The sequence below is a fragment of the Orbicella faveolata genome, unplaced genomic scaffold (assembly GCF_042242905.1).
Source record: "Orbicella faveolata isolate gen_17 unplaced genomic scaffold, um_ofav_v1 contig_27, whole genome shotgun sequence".
Classification (NCBI taxonomy): Eukaryota; Metazoa; Cnidaria; class Anthozoa; order Scleractinia; family Merulinidae; genus Orbicella; species Orbicella faveolata.
The window spans coordinates 7,320,648-7,339,322 of record NW_028301555.1 but is presented as its reverse complement, the minus strand read 5'-3'; the positions used below and the strand labels follow the sequence as shown (position 1 = coordinate 7,339,322).

Below are 18,675 nucleotides of genomic sequence, written 5' to 3'. Positions count from 1 at the left end.
TTGATTTTAAGTCAACCGTGGAGTCTACTTCTTCCGCTTCCTCCAAGATTGTCATCTGAAGGAAAGCATCGTTCACTACTGTATCTTAAACAAGCCTATAGAGGCCGAGAGGTAGGGTTAATAATATTTACTGTTCCGATTGTGTTTAAAACAGTTTACCCCGGCTTGCGGACCGGTTACCCAAAATAACTCATACCAGTACTGGAGGGTACATCTTTCAAAGAACTTCGCGACTCACTGATCAGATGCTAATATAGTTAGTATCCTCTGAAGATAATTGTACTCCCAACCTGAGTTTACTCACTACAACTAGCGGAAATAACCCACACTTAAACCACGGACTTTGACGCGGACTTTGTAGCGACAATTAGGTGAACTTCAGAGGTATAAGATTTGAAGGAGACGATCTAGTAAACTGGGAATTAATTTTTTGTTAGGCACTTACCAGTATCAAAATAGGTGAAGAAAACCTCCATATGTGCACTGAAGCAATCCAAATGCATTCTGGCAAATAGTTTCGTACTTTCAATCGTAAACTACCCCCAAAAAATGGCGAAGCACTTTACTTTGCGTTATCAGTTTGTCAGTTTATTCCAACTCTTCCGCCAGAGAAAACAGAAGTAAGATAACTAATTCAAAACTTTAAGCGACAATCGCGGATTCTACGGTTTCGGAACCCACATAAATGGACGGGGGGTGCTCATCGTACCTTTCAGGGGTCAAAAAGCGGTTTGAGTACCTTCTACGGTGTTCCGCCTCAAAAAGTATGACAGGAGACATTGTGTTGTTTTAGAATTGATACCTCTCAGGGGAGAAAAATATTCAACCCACGCCCACAAAACAGGATCTTAGTACCTCTTAATAGGGGTTCTTTTCAAAATTTCCCACGAGCACCCCCGTCCTTTTCATGTGGGAGTCCCCCTGGGTGTGCAGATGCGATCTGACGTGACGTCGACTGATATGCATAAAACACTTTCGAATTGTATTCGCAGACTATGAATTTAGATCGCCTTACATTTCTGCGTTTTCAAAAGTCTTCATTCTTGCTTGAACCGAAAATGTACGTGGCAAAATATTTCTCAACAGCTTGGCCGTTTCGATAAACTTTAAAAGCGATGGAACCTTTGTTAAGTACTGAGAATCACGATTAAGTAGTGACCCGAGTTCACAGCGGGAATTGGTTTATGATACAATCTGCATTTGCTATCGTTGTGTGGACGACAACAGAACGGTTTTATAACATAACTAAAGCAAAGCACGCTCCCTGATTGGTTAATTCATCGTCTACTATTTGCCCATGTGGGTGTACGCTGCTGACTTGTGTGCTGATGTGATGTTGCTCAATAAAAGAACATCTTTTGCTCTAGTGTGTCACTGTTATGTTATGAAACAAATGGTAAACGCCACAGCTGTACACTTTTGAGTTATGGATGCACTTGGGAGGTTTGCTAAGCACTTAAGAATCTAGAGTCGCACTCGGCTGTCGCCTCGTGCGACTCTTACGCTTCTTTCGTGCTTAGCAACCTCCCGCTTGCATTCATAACTCAATAGTACACGCTATGACGTTTACCATTTGTTAATCAGGAGGAAAACGAAACACGCAAACGTATAAGTGTTGCCAGGGCCTAATAATTCATTGTGTGGTCATTTTATGGGGAGCTTAAGCAAACCACGACGACGATGGCATGCTAAAGAATTGGTTCATGCTTAGCGTGCGTATATCGAATTATGGATGCACGCGGGAAGTTTGGAGAGCACGAAAGAAGCGTAAGAGTTGCTCTTGGCGACAGCCGAGAGCAACTTCGCCGAAGCTGAACTCCTTTAGCAGCTTCCGCAATCGTCGATCACGAGAAAATTAAAAACTTAAAAGTAAATTTTGTGCCCACAAATGAGAGTAATGTACTAAAGCTTAGTTGCGATAATTACCAAGTTACTGTTACTAAATTAATGCTGCAGCAAAGTCATACATTACATTATAAAGCCAATCGGAACGAATTATAATTCAGAAATCATTTGCAAGACCGCAGTAATATTGCCTCTTCTAGGCGTTCTGTTAGTTGGGGCGCATCGCGTAAAACAGCATTCACTCCTCGCACCAGGCCCTTCTCTCTCTTTCGCTGCTTCATGCACGGTTTCTCGGTTTGAGCCCCAACTAACTAAACGCCTCCGTTAGACCAAGAGGCTGACGGGATATGGTCAGGGAAAAGGAAGCGGGGGTCTTTGCCCCTACCGTAGATCCGCCACAAGAGCTTGACTGTATCCCTTGGGAACTTTTGCTCGGGATCAGTCATTAAGTATACATAAATGCATACTGTACACTGATCTGTGTTATTTTCACAAAACATTGTATGTTGCACGAGAAGTGAACGATAATTATGAGGAAAAAAGCTTTGTTAAACTTATTAGATATGAAATGTTTTTCTCCGTTCGCCCAGCTTGTTAATTATTTATAAAGGTGTTTAACCATATTCAGTTTAGCTGGGCACAAAAATCAGCAAAAAAAAATTTACTTAGAGCTCACTTAAATCATTGAAAAGATTCGAGTTGAGGTTAAAGTAATTTCAGGAGCGAAGTATAACAGAAATATCCCGAACATGCGGTGATATACTAATAGAATGAAGTTTATCAAATTCTATATTCCTCTAAGCATACATTCTTCAAGTTATAAAGATATTTTTGGAAACACCTGTCAGTGATAGAACATTCCAGTCCCTTTGACAAATAATTTGCGATCAGCAGGACAGGATATAGAAAGGAGAAACAAGAAATATTCCGGCGCACTTCATTGCAAAAAATCAAGCTTTGTCTGAAGAAATTTGAAGGTATCAATGTCGTTCGATCAAGAGAAGCGAAATAAGTCAGGAGGGATCGTAGATCGTGTGTACGGACAGGACACTGAAGCGTTCTTAGATGACCTCCTCGGTGACGACTTTTTAGACTGGCATTCAGGCGAACAGAACGAAAATACCGGTGAAACAGCGAAACAGCAAGCGAACAAACAAAACTTGGAACCTTTGTTGACTGCCGAAGACAAAAACATTCAACCGGTAAAGAAAAGAGGCAGTAAAGAGGCAGTTAAGGGTGCTGACAAAGAAAAATCAGCCCGACCTAACCTTGGTCACAGGACAACTCCAGCTTCGCCGCAAAAGAGGTGGACAAGATTCCCAAAAAGAGTTCCGACCACTCCAGATTTGACACATAAAAAATCTTCCCTACACACCGACAGCAGTGTGGAGCATTCAAGCACAGATAAAGATAGCGATGCTTGTTCCATCGAAAATGATATTTTGGATGCTTCTGATCTTTTGAGGCAAATGGAGTTTCCGCATGACACTTGGGAAGATCATGAACGGGACTCTAATTTTGAGGTTAGGCACAAAAAAATGGAAAATTATCTGGAGCATTTACGGCGTGAGGACCAAAGGAGAAGGGAAAGAAGAATGGACGAACCATTCCGACGGAATTCGGTTAGTTCCGTGGGATCATCGACAACTAGCGTATCTTCGTCGTCGTCGTCTTCGCTGGACATGAGATATGCATCGGCCTGCACCATGGAAGAACTGATTGATTGTAAAATGAAGGATGTAGAAGAAAAATTTAACGATAATATCTGTGATGCGTGGGTGGACGATGTTGAACTTGCGTTGATGTTGATAAAGAAGAAATCAAGACGAAAAGATCTAAGAAATAACGAAGCTAAGGAGTTGTTAAACAGCATCTTGGAACAAAAATAGAACGAAAAAGTTCCATACTTCACTTGTATATATGTCTGTTAAAACTTTTTTTTCTTGAGACAAAAGTTTTTCTTTTTAAGTAGAATATACTCTGCTAGATTTTATTGTTGTTTCCATGGTTTCTGACGGCATGTGTTCGAAGATGACTAGTGATGAAATAATTTTAAAACATTTTTTTCACTTTCATATTGAGTCTGGAAGGGGAGAAGAAAGGAGAAATTTTACTCAAAATGTCAAGTCGCTGACTTGATCAGTCAGTTAACAATGCAGCGTTCAAGACCATGGTTAAAGCAGATAATAGCCTTTCGTATAGCATCATGTTAAGCAAATTAGGTCGCCCTGTAAGTAAGCCAACGATGTCCAAAATATTTGCATTTTCCGCTTCTTTGTTTCCAAGGTCAATAAATCAACTACCTTAACACCTGTTACATAGTTGAGAAATAAAGCAGAGAACTTGGGTAAAAAAAAACATATATGGCAGCGAACAGGCCTTTCTTGTGTTAAAGTAATAGAAAAACTGAGAACGTCTAAGAATATTTGACTTGAAGGAACGTAAACAGCAGCATCAAAAAATGGCCGGATCGGACAAGTAAGGAGCAAGTACGCGCATGTTCATTGAAGGCTGACTGCACGCTGACCCAAGTAAATATATAAACACCGTCGTGGTCGCCTTTTTTGGTTCTTCTCTTTGAGAAAACGGTACATGTAGCTATGAAAAAGCTGTTACGGAGGTCTAACAGGCACTACAGGTATAATAAAACTACTAAACGAGAACTTGAACTGAAGATTACGGCTGAACTGACTATAAATATATAGTGCGAAAAGCCACTGCGCCGAAGAAGCAAACTGTTGTTGGTCCACTAAAAACTGAGTCGGGTCACCTTGTTGTTAAGGACGACGAGAAAGCTTGCTTGATGAACACCTATTTTGCCTCGGTTGGTGAGAAATTGGCGCTTGATCTCCCGCCTTCAGTCACGCGATCGCTGTCTTCTGATTTGGTGACACAGACGAAAATCGTACCATCACTTTCTGAGGTCAATCTGTCTGAAGTTGGCGTTCTGCGACAAATAAAGCATCTTAAATCCAATAAGGCTACCGGCCCTGACGGTATTTCTCCAAAACTTTTGAAATTAGCCAGTCATGCAGTGAGCCCTCACCTCACGAGCCTTTTCCGATGGAGCATCCACCACGAAACTGCGTACGAGGGTTGGAAACTTGCAAGGGTGTCCCCGATTTTCAAAAAGGATGACAGCACCGATCCAGGAAATTATCGTTCGGTCTCTACTTTGTCGGTTCCAAGCAAGCTGCTCGAATCTGAAATCAATACCGCCATTGTCAATCATGTGACGAACAATAACTTGATAACTCCTAATCAGTGGGCCTATAGGAAGGCTCACTCTACTGAGCTACTTCTCATTCATCTCACAGAGAAATGGAGGAAGTTTGTTGATGACGGCCTCACAGTCGCTGTCGCTTTTGTAGACTTCAGGAAAGCCTTTGATAGCGTATTACATTCGCGCTTATTGGACAAATTACATGGACAGTTCGGCATTGATGGTGAACTCTATGCATGGATGGATAGCTACCTTTCGAATCGAAAGCAGTTCACGACGATAAATGGAAAAGAATCATCGAAAATGTACGTTAGGTGCGGAGTACCACAGGGCTCGGTGTTGGGTCCTACCTTGTTTACGCTTTTTACGAACGATTTACCTTCATTCATTAAATCTGGAGATACTTTTATGTACGCTGATGACACTACGGTTTTCTGTACAGGCTCCTCGCAAGACGTCGCCTGCAATTTACTAAATTGTGCCCTGGAAGAACTTTTCACCTGATGTGTTAACAACCGCCTTACTCCACATCCTGGCAAGTGCGAGGTAATGTTACTCTCCAAAGCTCGGCTTATTGGTCCGCTGCCTGCCATTTATATTGGCAAGTCCATCATTGAATACAAGGCTACGGCCAGGCTTCTGGGTGTTACCTTGGATCAAAACCTGAGCTGGATACCTCACCTGAAAGAAGTCATTAAAAACTTTGCAAACAAATTGAGCCTCCTGAAGAAATCCAAGTTTCTACCCAGTCATGTGTGCGAGTCACTTTACGTAAAGGTTATCCAGCCATCCATTACGTACGCGATGCCCGTCTGGGACGGGGTTAATCAGACAGAGTTATTTAAAACATTGGAAAGACAACATTGCCGTGCTGCTAGAATTATTTTTGGCTTTCCACTGGACATGCCAACAGTTGACGTTTTAGCTACCGTTAAGTGGAACACTTTAACATATATGTATAAACGTTCTTTAATTAAACTTTTTTTCAAGGGTTATCATGGCATGCTCCCTAGCACTTTGGCTGAAGAGTTGATTATCCACGGCGACAGACCTTCTTCACGACTGAAGCATGGGCTGATAGTACCGAGTTTTACCTCCAAATACGTTAAAAACTCCATTTCCTATAGAGGGGCTGTCCTCTGGAACGCTATAGGGCGAACTAATAGATCGATACTAGAGAGCACAGACCTGAAATCTTTTTTGAAGAATGTTGTTAATTGTAACACTTTTAAGGAATTTAATTTTAATGTTTTAGCCCCACAAATAATTAACAAAAGATCGGAAAATTTTATTTATTTTTAACTATTGATCTCATTCGTTGTTATCAAAATTATATTTTTTTTATAAGAATTACTTAATTCTTGTATTAATTTTTTATGAACTGTATTAATTATTTATCTATTAATTGTAGTTATTTTATGTATCTTATTAGTACACGACCCCACAAGCTTGTTAGCTTTGACGTCTTTTATCGTGTATAAATAAAGGTTGTATGTATGTTTGAAGAAAACACTTATTCAACGTCTTGAACAGGTTTGCAGTTCACATTGCACAGGGCAATGAATTATCAGGGTAAATTATTTGTTCGGAAGGCCTAAAATCTCCTCCCATTTTCTTGAGTGAATTGTCACATCGAAGTTTCGTGATGTGAGAAATATAACTCTGCCTGTCGTTTGCAGATTGATTAAAATGTCGCTTCGGGTACCAAAAAAGGCCAGTTATAACTTTGGGAAAGGTAAAGGCTGTTAAGTTTTTCAGGAAATGAACGAAAAAACCTAATAATTCGTGAGGACTCGTGTTCCCCTGGAATGATGGAACAGACAAAAAAATTTACACCGCAGCCTAAAAACACTCTAGATAACCTAAAACGGCGGTTTGATTGAGCATTTGAGAAAGAACCGGTCGTCGTTGGGTGTCCCTGATTGCACCCTGATTGCAGGGTTGGTCAGTATGGAACGGGCTGATCATTCTATAAGGGACGTCTTTTCTCCATGCAAAGAGGTCTTCACAAAAGCATTCAGAAAAGGGACATTTTCATAGCAAATACACTAAATTTAATAGTTCTATACAAATTTTAACTTTGGTCATACTCTAATCATACTTTCAAAATTGCAGTGTTTATTTCTAAGTTTCAAAACAGGCACTAACAAGACTAGATAGTGGTTTTACTAAAAAAAAAAAACAGTTGCTCATCACTTTCGGAAGTGTTAAAATTAAAAGCCGAGTTAAACAATGAATGTTTCCCCAACAAACATCGCTTTGTGCAAAAGCTGGGAACCAAGCTAATGATTTGCTCAGCTGCGCATGTTTGAAAAAAAATTTGGCAAAATTAACCCACGTTAATTGCATTTTTTCTCTTAATTTCACCGTAGCCTGTAGTTCAGGTGTTCCCGGTATCTTTCTTCATCCTCAACCCAACTCCTTAAGAGCACCTTTTATTGAATTGCACAAGCAACAGTACCACATGAAAGTATTGCTCAATAGCCTTCAATTGAATAGTCCCTCACTACTGTTTCATTCACAGAATTCTTAGAACCACCTTGGACAATTTAATAAACAGTACTATATGGAAGTACTGCTCAATAGCTTTCATTTGAACGGTCACACACTGGGGTTTCATCAATAGAATTTAAAGTTATGAACATTATGCAATATACAGCATTACAAACAGTATTCCACATGAAAGCACTGCTCAACAGTTTTCATTTTAAGGAAGTTAAAACCCATTAGCAATGCAAAACGGTCGTAATGAACTATATACTATTCCAACCTGTCCATTTCAAGTTTTACGTTGCTAAGTAACGTAAAGCAGCTCGTCATATTTTAAGAACGCACAACACTTTAATAAATTTGAAAAATTGCCTATTTGTAAATTTGGAAATGTCGTGAATAGGCTTAATTAAAACTTTTTGATAGGTTTGGTGAGGCAATACCCGGTAAACCAACTTGCCTACCCTGACCTCCTTTAATCAACAGCAGGGAATGTTGCGGTATTTCAAGCGCAGTTTTGTGAGTATAATATTATTTTTTTCAGTTATTTAGCAGTGTCCAGATATCGTGAAGCTATCGATCTGTTACACATCGAAGCTAAGTCATAGAAATCAAAGGGACGTGCTAAGAAATCGAAGAAAACTAACTCTAGTTATAAAACGGAGTCAGTCGGCACAACTTAGCTGTGACAGCAACGACACGAAGTCAGATTTCAAATACTACCTATCGAAACTAGCTGATAAAGGATACTTACAGAGGATATCTAGAAACGAGAGACCGTGTCCAAGTTCCATAAACTTTATTTTGTTGATAAGTTCTACACCTATTTAAGGTTTTACACTTCACGAACGCTATTCATAAATCGTTAAATCCTTTAAAACCTCTTCAGTCTACCATGCTTTGCTTTATTTTACCATTAATGTGTTGTATTAAAACTGAAATCTTTAAGTGGAACATCAAATGAAAAAGGCGTTGTTTGAGATTTACATAGGGTCAACATTCACAAAAAGGCTAGGAAAGCTTGAAAAACAAACAGCAAGCTGATTGAAGACATTATTACGACAGTATAAATCAATAAGAAGTATATTAATTAAAAAAAACGAAAGATAAATCATTATTAAGACTAAAGAATATTTCCAATTTTCTAACGAGCGGGAACAACTGAACACTGATATATATTTTTAAAATTTATGACGATTTTTTTTCCATTTCTAACAGATTACTTTGATTGCTGTTGCGGTCGCATTGTTCGTTGTGATATTTTTGCATCTAGGACATGTGGGTAAGATTCTTTGTGTTTGTGGTTTATTGCTGCCGATACATTACTTGCAAAACATTTCGGCGAATTTTAATTTCGGGCAAAAAAGTGTCTGAAAATAAAACCATCCGAGATTTTTAAACGTCCGAAATATTTACAGCACGGTATAGAACTTTTAGATCGCTCCAAAGCCGCTAGTGTTCCTTTACAGAACGAACTCTCGTTTAGACACGTGACGGTGTATCTGTAAAACCTTGAAAGTGCAGTAAAAGACCGTAAAACCATCATTTTCATTGATGTTGTTTCAGTCTTAAACGTGTTTTGTAGGCGTAAATTTACGTTATCTGTGTTTCAGCGAAGTGTGCGAAATTTTTCGTCCGAAATTTGACCGAGGTGAGAGAACGAAAATGAAACGTCCGAAATTTTTTGCAAGTAATGTATATTTAGGGGAGTTGTGTGACTATAAATTTCCTTTTACGACTGATATCGTAATGGGTCGAACCAAATTAAAAGACCCAGACCCAGGTGGAAGAAGAAGAACCCAGAAAATGATTTTATTCGGAACCAGAGAGTGCTCAATGAAATGTCGAGTCTTTAATATTATTGCAAAACTAACGCAATGGGAACTTGAAGCGAGAACATCTAGGATACTCGTACAATATAATTTGACAGAACAAGAACAGAACAAGTTACCACACGAATTTCCCTGTAGGAAAGAATGCCTGTTAGAGTTAGCCAACACAATTGACCAAGGTAGCCAACGTGACACTCTGCTACTCATCGCAAGCGTTATGAATTTCACGTCAATAAAAGAAAGAATTGCCTTTCTCTTTGGCATTTCGCGCTTTTCAAATGAACAGCAACGAAGCGAACTCCTGGTTGCGTCGATGTTTCAATCTAAAATCGAACAGAGGTTATCCACTTGCTGCAACCGTGATCTCTTCATTAAAAGGTACTTGCTGGTACTTAACACAGATTGCCTTCGACAAACGGTAGCGCAAAGTCAGGGCCGTTGCTGGTAACAGGCAAACTGTAGCACTTGTCTCAGTCATTGAGCTCCACTGTACGAAAAACTCTCCTCAGATAATCAGTGCCAGCAGGCTGTGGAAGAAGCAATTTCTTAAGAACTCGCATTGTCGCGTTGCAGCTAATATCATTGTTCTCAGGAGCCTTCTACGTCCGCCAGAAAGAAACCTCGCCTGTGGCTTAAGCTCGAGCCCTCTCTATGTCATCACCTGGGCAAAATGACGAGCATTTTTTACGTAGCTATGATATAAACAGAGTATTTAGACAGAGAAACGCAGGTTTATGGATATAATGACAGAGGCAATCTTTGATACAGTAACAAATGCAATTAGCCAATCAGAACTCCAAACTAAAACATGTAAAGGCTGTTAAGCGCGGGAACACTTGCGTCATCAAAATTTCGCTTGGTCTCTCACGGAAAACGTTAAAACGTCCCTATGTTACGTTTTTTTAGAAGAGCTCACGTGATGTGGCTGTATTCGAAAGTTGTTCCACACTGATAAATAATGCTGCCCACTTACAACTGTGTCAAACTGAAATGTAGTAAAAATCCCACTATATGGGATTGAAGCCATGTTTCAAAAACAGTGTAACCCCCTTTAATCCGGTCACCAACCATGGCTGTATTAAAGGAGTTCTTTAAATAGGAAAGTGACCGACTGAGCTTTTGTTCTGATCACAATAAAGTGTCCGTAATAACGAGGTGGCCGTAAGACGGGCTTCCACTGTTAACTAACATACTTGTTCGTTTCCATGCAGAGAACCTGTGTCCCAAACTCACTCTTCAGAGGACTTCAGATGTTGATGAAGAGTGGCCGACTGCTCTTAAATGCAAACTACACAGGTAAGTTCACTTCTGTAAAGTTAGCTAGATTAGGAAAGAGTGATATCATGAGCTGAGCGCGACTTCGAAGCCATTATGTTATCCAAGTGCTTCAAGCACTGGTTTTTCCCATACATAATCTTTTTACCATAGCTGACCTGGCGTCATTTCTAGCTAGCCGATAAAAAAAGAAAAATATATGCCGACCTTCAGTTAACCTTCAGCTAACATTCTAAGTAAGCGAAGATACAATTCAAATACTTAAGCGTCACCCTGTAATAAACGTTTTTTATACTTTGATACACCTTCCCTTCAGACCAGACAATGTTGGTTGTGCGGACGCCTATCGATACTATGGACATCCGGGACATGTCGAGCCGGAACGAAAGTGCGACGAACCTCATTACCCAGAGATCTGTTTGTTTGTAATAACAGCCGGATCAGGAGATCATGAACTGATATGTGACGCTAGAATTTGTGGGTCATCAGACGCTACAATAGGCTCTATCAATCCAGACGTGGGAAAAGTAACGGATTGGAGGCCTTTACCAAAAGAAACCATGACAGCTACAGTAGAAGAAGCCGTGAAAAGAAACCGGAAAAACGGGTTTGGTTTCCTGTTCATCAAGTGCGGAGATATTTTTCAAGCGCTCATCTTCCCGCCCATGTTACTGAAGGTTCAAGATGGCGGCAACAGAAGCAACATCAACATAAACGTTATCATGCTGGACTCTATCTCCAGGCCGCATTTTTATCGAATTCTTCCAGGAGCGTCCGGGGCACTCCGGAAAATTTTACAGGATCCTAACATTAAGGCTACTGCCATGGACTTTGAACTGTTACAGAGTGTTGGTCAACAGACATTTGACAACTTACGACCATTCTTCTCCGGCGTAATGAAAGGTGAGCTCTGTGATAAAGAAATGAACTAAATACCTAAAATTCCAGACTTAAGTGACCTTTCGTTTATTATGTCCCTAGGGAGGGGTGAGGGGTGAGCAAGGGGGAGGGTGCAATAGGATGAAAGACTTGATGTTTGCGCCCTGCGTGCTTTTTTGCGTTTTTCCAGATGACAACACAATTGGTGACACAGCAAAGACCGTTAAGGCTCCACTAGGTGTGGAGGTATTGTTTGGGACCTTCACGGAATGGGGTTATCAGACCCTTTACCAAGAGGACCTTTGTTGGTATGACAGATGGGGAATTGGGTTAACGGACCTTGAAATGAGAGGAGTGCCTGAAGGACATTCAGAATTCAAAGAGAGGTACGGCGGCTGGAGCAATGAAAGTAAAAGTTGATTTACTTGTAAATTACTTAAATCGAAAATATACTTTTATTTGGGGTTACCACGATTTGACCTAAGGGGTGTAAGTCGCGTTTCCTGCAGCCATGTTTTTCGAAGGGGTCGTGGTACCAGCAGTGTCCACCTAGGAGAGATTCCACTGATGAGATATTAAAAAAAAAAAAACCAGTATTCATCAGGTATGTGGCTGGGACGTGGGAGGCGCGGTCGCCTAATTATTAGTTGGTTGGACTCCGGATCGGGCAGTCCGGGTTCGAGTTCTGGTAGCCTGCAAAACAGGCGGTTAGCAGGGGAGCGCGCGACGTTTGATCTGATCATGATTCCAAGATGGCGGTTAAGAATTGCAAATGACCACGGTGAGTACATTTTCCATTCGAATGTTTCGGTTGGACATTTTTGGACCACCTTTCAAGACGTTCCGTTTATTTCGGAAATTTTCCGCTCGGTCGAACCAATATTGTATTATCATTTGCATTTTGACCGAAATTTGCAGAATTTTTGTGTAAATGGTAATCAGCCGATCATTACGAAAGCATCAACGTAAGCTAAATAAAATCAATTTTCATCGCAGGTGGAGTGAGTTCCAAAGGAAGATGCAAGCGAAACACATTGATGACTTTGGTTTGTTACATTTCTCCGGCACAGTGCTTGACAAATACCACGAGACAAACCACTTTGAGACTCCACCTCAAGTGTGTTTAAATGGTCGGTTCTTCAGCCAGTATTTCATGAATTACGTCAACATGATGCACAACGCGGTTGCACTTGATCGCACAGCGAAACCTTTGCTTTCGTTCATGCACTTTAACACTGGGCACGAATACACTGGAAAACGAATAGTCAACATGGACGCTAACATGGCCAAGTTTCTGATCAACATGGCTGCCTGTCCTAACACTCTAACTGTGATATTTTCCGACCATGGAAATAAAAACACTCAGTACAGCTACAACTCCGAGGAAGGAATGAGAGAAGTGTTCGACCCAGTCTTTTTCGTCATTGTTCCTGACGGGGTTGCTGAAAGACTGGGCCGACAGCGGATGTTCGCTCTGGCTTCAAATCAAAAACGCTTGTTTACCTTGCTTGATGTACACAGAGCTCTTATGAGTTTGAACGACCCCGAGAAAATGAACTCCCAGAATTCTTTGGTTGCAGGTATATTTGCAGTTTTACCGGCAAACCGCACATGCGTAGACTTGAATCTGATGCCGCTGACCCGGTGCAAGTGTGAAGGTTTCGACAATTATAATCCAGCAGAAGACAACTCGGAAAGTCATAAGTGGCTGGCGGAATTTGCGCTAGGAACTTTAAATGATGCTATACAGAAACAACATATGGGAGGTAAAGAATAGGTCATTTTCCGAATTACCTTTGTCCTCTTGATCAAAGCCAGTCTTGATGTCCATCCTTGAGGAGGCAGCGTGGCCGAGTGGTTAGAGCGCCGGATTTGGCCGCTTCCTGATGTTGTTCTCGGTAGCCCCGAGTTCAACTTCTCGACTGTGCTTGTAAATAGCCAACTGGTCTGTCTCCCGCCAGTTGGAATTCTTATCCCAGTTATGTTTATTTGAATATTTATTTATCATTGCTGGTTTACATTGGTCCTGAAAAGCCCCAATTGGGAGTGGCCAATTAAGTATACATTACATTACATTACATTACTCATTTTCATATGAATGGTTGTGCACCACGCCTCGCTTTAGATAGAAAGGCGTAAGGCAACTCGGAAATGAGCCATTGATTAAATTGTTTACCCCCCTTCCTTGTTACCTTGTAATGAGATCAATCGTTACACAAGCAACTAGTATTTACATCCCGATATCTTAGTTATGTTTACGTCCACAGCGCGTGTCGCACTGATCCAAGGGGCTTTTTGTAATGGGGGGAGGGGGGTTCAATTATTGCTCAATTCGCACATTCTCATCAGTCAGGTACCACTGGAAAATTGCTGGTTTAATTTTCACCCATTTTGTTCCAACAGGTAGCGAGAACTCAACTCAAAGATACGGGTATGGTAACTGCCAACGCTTAGTAGGCAAATCGTTTGCAAATATTAAGCAACGCTCCCAAGGAAAGTACATCATGACGACAATGGACTTATACGTGATCCCTCCAAGCGGATATAACGAGAATGAAATGTTCAAAGTCTCTCTTAAACACTACGCTAAAGCTAAAGACAAAGTTTGGCTGACAAGCTACGAACGACAGTCAACGTACAGCAAGTTCAAGTCATGCGCAGATAACTCAGTTGATATCAAGTTGTGCGCATGCGCTAATGAAGAAACCGCAAGCTCTACAAAGACTGGTGAAGCGACTGCAAATGGTGTTCCACTTACAATGTTCGGTTCGGAGACGATTGCGAAAGACTTGGACTCAGGCTGTCTTTTATTCTTGAGACGGAATTACGCAAAAGTTTCTCTTGCATTAGAAGTAACAAATGTGTGCAGCGATCGCACTTACAAGTTTGAATTATCAGGTTCGCCCGGTGAAAGAGTTTATTCTAACACGCTACCCATTAGACTCGAATTAGCCCCAAAGACCTTTTACTTTTTAACATCAGTGAACAGGTATACCACTAAGGACAGTTCCCCTTTGTCCTTTGAAGCGAGCGTAGAAGTGAAGGAAAAACATTTACAGGAATTCACACATTTAGGAAAAATCGACGTTTCATGAGACCAAATAATAATAATAATAAACAAAGAAAATGCAATCGATATTTTGACGATTTTCAACCGACATGAGTAAACTAGGTTTATATTTTTATCTATTACATTGCCATTTTTACTTACACTAGCCATTCATGAAGGAGAAGTGTGGTTTTAAGTTCAATTAAGAAATTACAAGAGGCTTCAATTAAGAAGTAGTACACTGGAGTGCAGTTATTTGTCTGCCAATTTCGACTTTTGGTGAGAATTCTGGCTTTGACCCATTGATGTTAATTTGAGTGAGGTAATGTGGTTGTTGTACCTAGGAAAGCCATAGCAAAATCTCAAAGCTTAGGATTACAGAGCTGTTTTATTCACATATTCTTAATTAATACAAACAGAGGTTCCATTCCGTACAAGAAGTTTCAGGCGTATACACCTCTCTGTCTTTAAATACCGATTAACTAAAAATGGCTATTCAGGCACGAAAAGTTTCCGGGGCTTTCCAGAAATAGGCCCCAGAGCCGTTTTAGTTCGTCGTTTCGCCACTGGAGCGCGATGCCTTGGGGAGGACAGGGGTGACCTGAGACACTCCATTTCGATATGCAAAGGTTCATAATAATCGATTAACTCTTCGACATATGCTGTCATCGCCCGTCATTTTGAGACTCGGAAACAGAGAGCTGGTAGAAGCCATGATGTTCCAGAATTCCGGATTTAGAACGGCTTGAACATTTCTAACTCTTTGCCACCATGTTACACGTTGCTGTGTAATCGACCAAGTAAGTTTATTATGCAAAACTAAGTTCTTATACCTGATACAAACGGTGTTAGTGATAGTGCGTGCCGTGTTGGAATGTGCAAAAGTGCAACAGGAACTGCAGAACTAGTCTAGCTCTGTATCTCTGGATTTAATACGGAGTCGACAATCGGTGGCTGAGTTTCTCAAAGGCCCTTCCGCATACACAATAATTTTGTTCTTTGAGCAACGAAATATATCTCAGTTACAAATTTAAAACGAACCAAGCGTTGATAAGTAGTAAGGAAAGTGAAACAAACCATGCATTCAGATTCGACGCAGAATGCGCTTGTTTTCGACCAAAGCACAACACTCAGGTTATTAGCGTAGGTGAAACAGACTTTTAAAACCAAAGACAGTCAAGGAGAAATTTTATGTATTCATCCAATTGATACTGAACGTTTTATCAAGTTCTTGTCAAAGGATTTTTACTGTGAAAGTCAAGGGAGTAATAAGGCATGCTCGAGTTTGGATTCGAGTTCGAGTTCGAGTTGGACTTCGGGTTGGATTTCGAGTTGGATTTCGAGTTTTCCCGACAGTCAAAAAGCCGTGAACACTTTGATTTGATTTCGACATGTCGATTGTGTAGCTACCAATCAGATGCGAGATAAATCCGCAAGAAAAGCAAACAAGTTAACGGTGTCTCCATCAGTCACGAAACCACATTTCGATCGTTTTTCCTTCGGAAAAAATGGCTGTTACTCTGTAGTTTTATAATTACTAATGTAACCTGTTCTATTTGTGAAAGCACTTTAAATGACGTGTGGCTCAAACTTGTACGCGCCGACTTGCAGCCTTAAAGCCCTGACCAAACGGAGTCGCAAGTAGACGCAAGTTCTCAACTTGCGTCCACTTGCCACTCCGTTTGGCCAGGCCTTACGTGCACTTGCGTTGACTTGCGATGACTTGCGCTCACTCTGGTCGAGATCAAATTTGCACGCAAGTCGACACAAGTTTTTCACCGTTTGGCCACCCAACCCAAGTAAACGCAAGTTGGGTGACGTCCTCAGTTAACTAGCCCGCGTAGCAAGCGTTTCCGTGGGGTTGAGAAGCAAAGAAAGACCGAGGAACGGGATTTTCAGTGTTTTGTCTGCGCGGAAAATGGGGCGCGAACCTTCCCCCTCTTTTACTCGCTCCATTTTTCGCGCTGTAATTCTTTGCTCCCGAACCCCACAGAAACGCTTGCTACGCAGGCTATCAGTTAACCTATTATTAGCCAATGAAATACAGGATATGTCTGCCTTGAAATGGGTTTTTTGCGACCTGCGTGTACTTGCGAGGAAACTTGCGAGTCCGTTTGGCCACCCAACGCAAGTCTCTACGCAAATTCAACTTGTGGCTACTTGCGACTCCTTATGAGTCCGTTCGACCAGGGCTTAAGGCTACAAAACCAGACAGCTCTACTATATTCAACTTCATCCGCTGCTATATTTGGCGATAAAAATTATAAAGAACCCTGATAACTCTAAACTAAAAAGATCAATCTCCATGGAAAGTGAGAAGGTTCGGAAAAAACTGAGGGTAAGGAGCAAAATAAAGAGTATACTATTCTCTTTTTGTCAACTACATGAAATAGTGCGCGATATACCGACCATACGCGAGATTTTCCTAAATTAAAATTTAATGATTACCGTATTGTGCACCAGAATTATGGGTTTCAGTAAATAAACCGCCGATATACTAGGAAAAAAGGAGCTTCCAATTAGCGTACCAGGTTGAAGAAAAAAATCTTGAGGGCAGATTGACCAATACAAGACATTTTACCACAGCCGTTATATAGACGATTTCTAGTTAAAGATGAAAAAGCCATTCTGACAAAAAAGTACTTTTCGTACTGACATATACAACGTAATTTGCGAATCTTAGCACGGGTATATATGGGTCTTTGTAGGACGCGTATGCCTTGGGCATTTATTTCGCATATCCCCGCGCTTGAGTTTACGCATGCAAATGTGTGGTCATTTAAAAAATTTGTATATACGCGATCTAAAGGGTCGTATATATGGGCTTGAAGCCCATAGTAACGTATGTAAACAAGTATACGCGGCAGAGCAACCCGCGTATTGCCGCTTTTCATGTGACGTCATCATTTTCCAAAATAAGAAACTACCAATCATTCTGAAGTTTTAGTTTCATCAGAAGTAAGACCCTTTAATAACTTGATGCTTTGCAGCGTTTAAGCTAGACAGGGTTCCTCATTTTGAAATAGGGCACGTTTGAATTTCCAAGTTTATGCGTTATGTGACATTAACATGGCGGCCCGATAAGGCTCTCGAATGGTCAAAACGATGAGTTTTTGCTCAAGTTTTTGCTAATTAAACAGTTGTTGCTCTAGAAAAAGTATTAATTTCAATGTGTCGGAGCTCTAGAGTAATAACTTTTCGTTTCAATGGCAAAACTCAATGACGGATGTTTCTGTTACTTTACGGCCACCATGTTTGTGTCCCTCCGAGGGGCACAAACATGGCGACTCCATGCAAAGCTCTATAAATTTGTGTGAAACACTTCTCCGAATAACGGGAATATGAAAAACTGTACAGACCTAAATCTTGGCGAGGTTTTTTTTATATGTCAATCATGTTTCATACCCCAGCTTCTTGAGTTAATTTATTGAGTGGTTATGATTTTTAATTTTGATTGCGTGACACTGCAAACCAGCCATACCCTGTCGTAATTTTGAAACGAATGGCCAACCATAAGGGACTGGATCAAAGTATGGCAAAACTGGCGTAGACGTTTTCTCAGATCTCTGCCAGCTTAACCTGTGAACAGGCTCCCGACTTTGTCATAGAGAAAGTAAAAAAAAAAAGGCGGGCGGAGATAGCCGAGAGTGGTCTAGTGAGGGAAAAATCCCACCACGCCAGGATCGCTTCGCTCACCCTATTTCATTTTTTCCGCGCTCGTCAGGAGCCTGTTTATAGACGGTGCCAACTCCTCTCACAGATTATCCAAGAGCCTCCTGGGTACAAACCGAATCTGTCGGTCTCCTCACGGGTCGCCACTTTTATTTTGGCCAATAACTTTCATTTTCGGGCAGAATTATGTTTCGAATATTTGCCGATGCATTTCTGTGGTTGAATCGGCAGCGCTCTCCTTTTAAACACGCTTTTAAGGTCGAGAAAGTAAAATTGGCGATGCACTTAGGCCCAGTTCAGCCGCCGAACTTTTTATGAGCCGAACTTAATTCGAATTTGGACCGACCCAAATTATCAAAAGTACACCTGTTGATTCAGACGTCGAACTTAATTTACCGAACTTAATTTAG

The 18,675-nt window shown here is 40.9% G+C and overlaps 1 protein-coding gene across 1 annotated transcript; it reads left to right on the top strand.

Annotated features, from left to right (window-relative positions):
* Positions 1-10,570: 10,570 nt before the first annotated feature.
* On the top strand, positions 10,571-14,676 carry LOC110049484 (uncharacterized). Its single transcript, XM_020755277.2, has 5 exons — positions 10,571-10,686; positions 10,982-11,568; positions 11,735-11,930; positions 12,541-13,310; positions 13,948-14,676. The coding sequence occupies exons 2-5, from the start codon at positions 11,226-11,228 to the stop codon at positions 14,637-14,639; spliced, it is 2,001 nt and encodes a 666-aa protein (XP_020610936.2). The 5' UTR covers positions 10,571-10,686; positions 10,982-11,225; the 3' UTR covers positions 14,640-14,676.
* Positions 14,677-18,675: the final 3,999 nt, after the last annotated feature.

Excerpts from the sequence above, each read along its gene's own strand:
- LOC110049484 (XM_020755277.2), top strand. The coding sequence starts at position 11,226 with ATGACAGCTACAGTAGAAGAAGCCGTGAAAAGAAACCGGAAAAACGGG. Across the intron at positions 11,931-12,540 it reads CATTCAGAATTCAAAGAGAG|GTGGAGTGAGTTCCAAAGGA; the intron begins GTACGGCGGCTG and ends TTTTCATCGCAG. Across the intron at positions 13,311-13,947 it reads ACAGAAACAACATATGGGAG|GTAGCGAGAACTCAACTCAA; the intron begins GTAAAGAATAGG and ends TTGTTCCAACAG.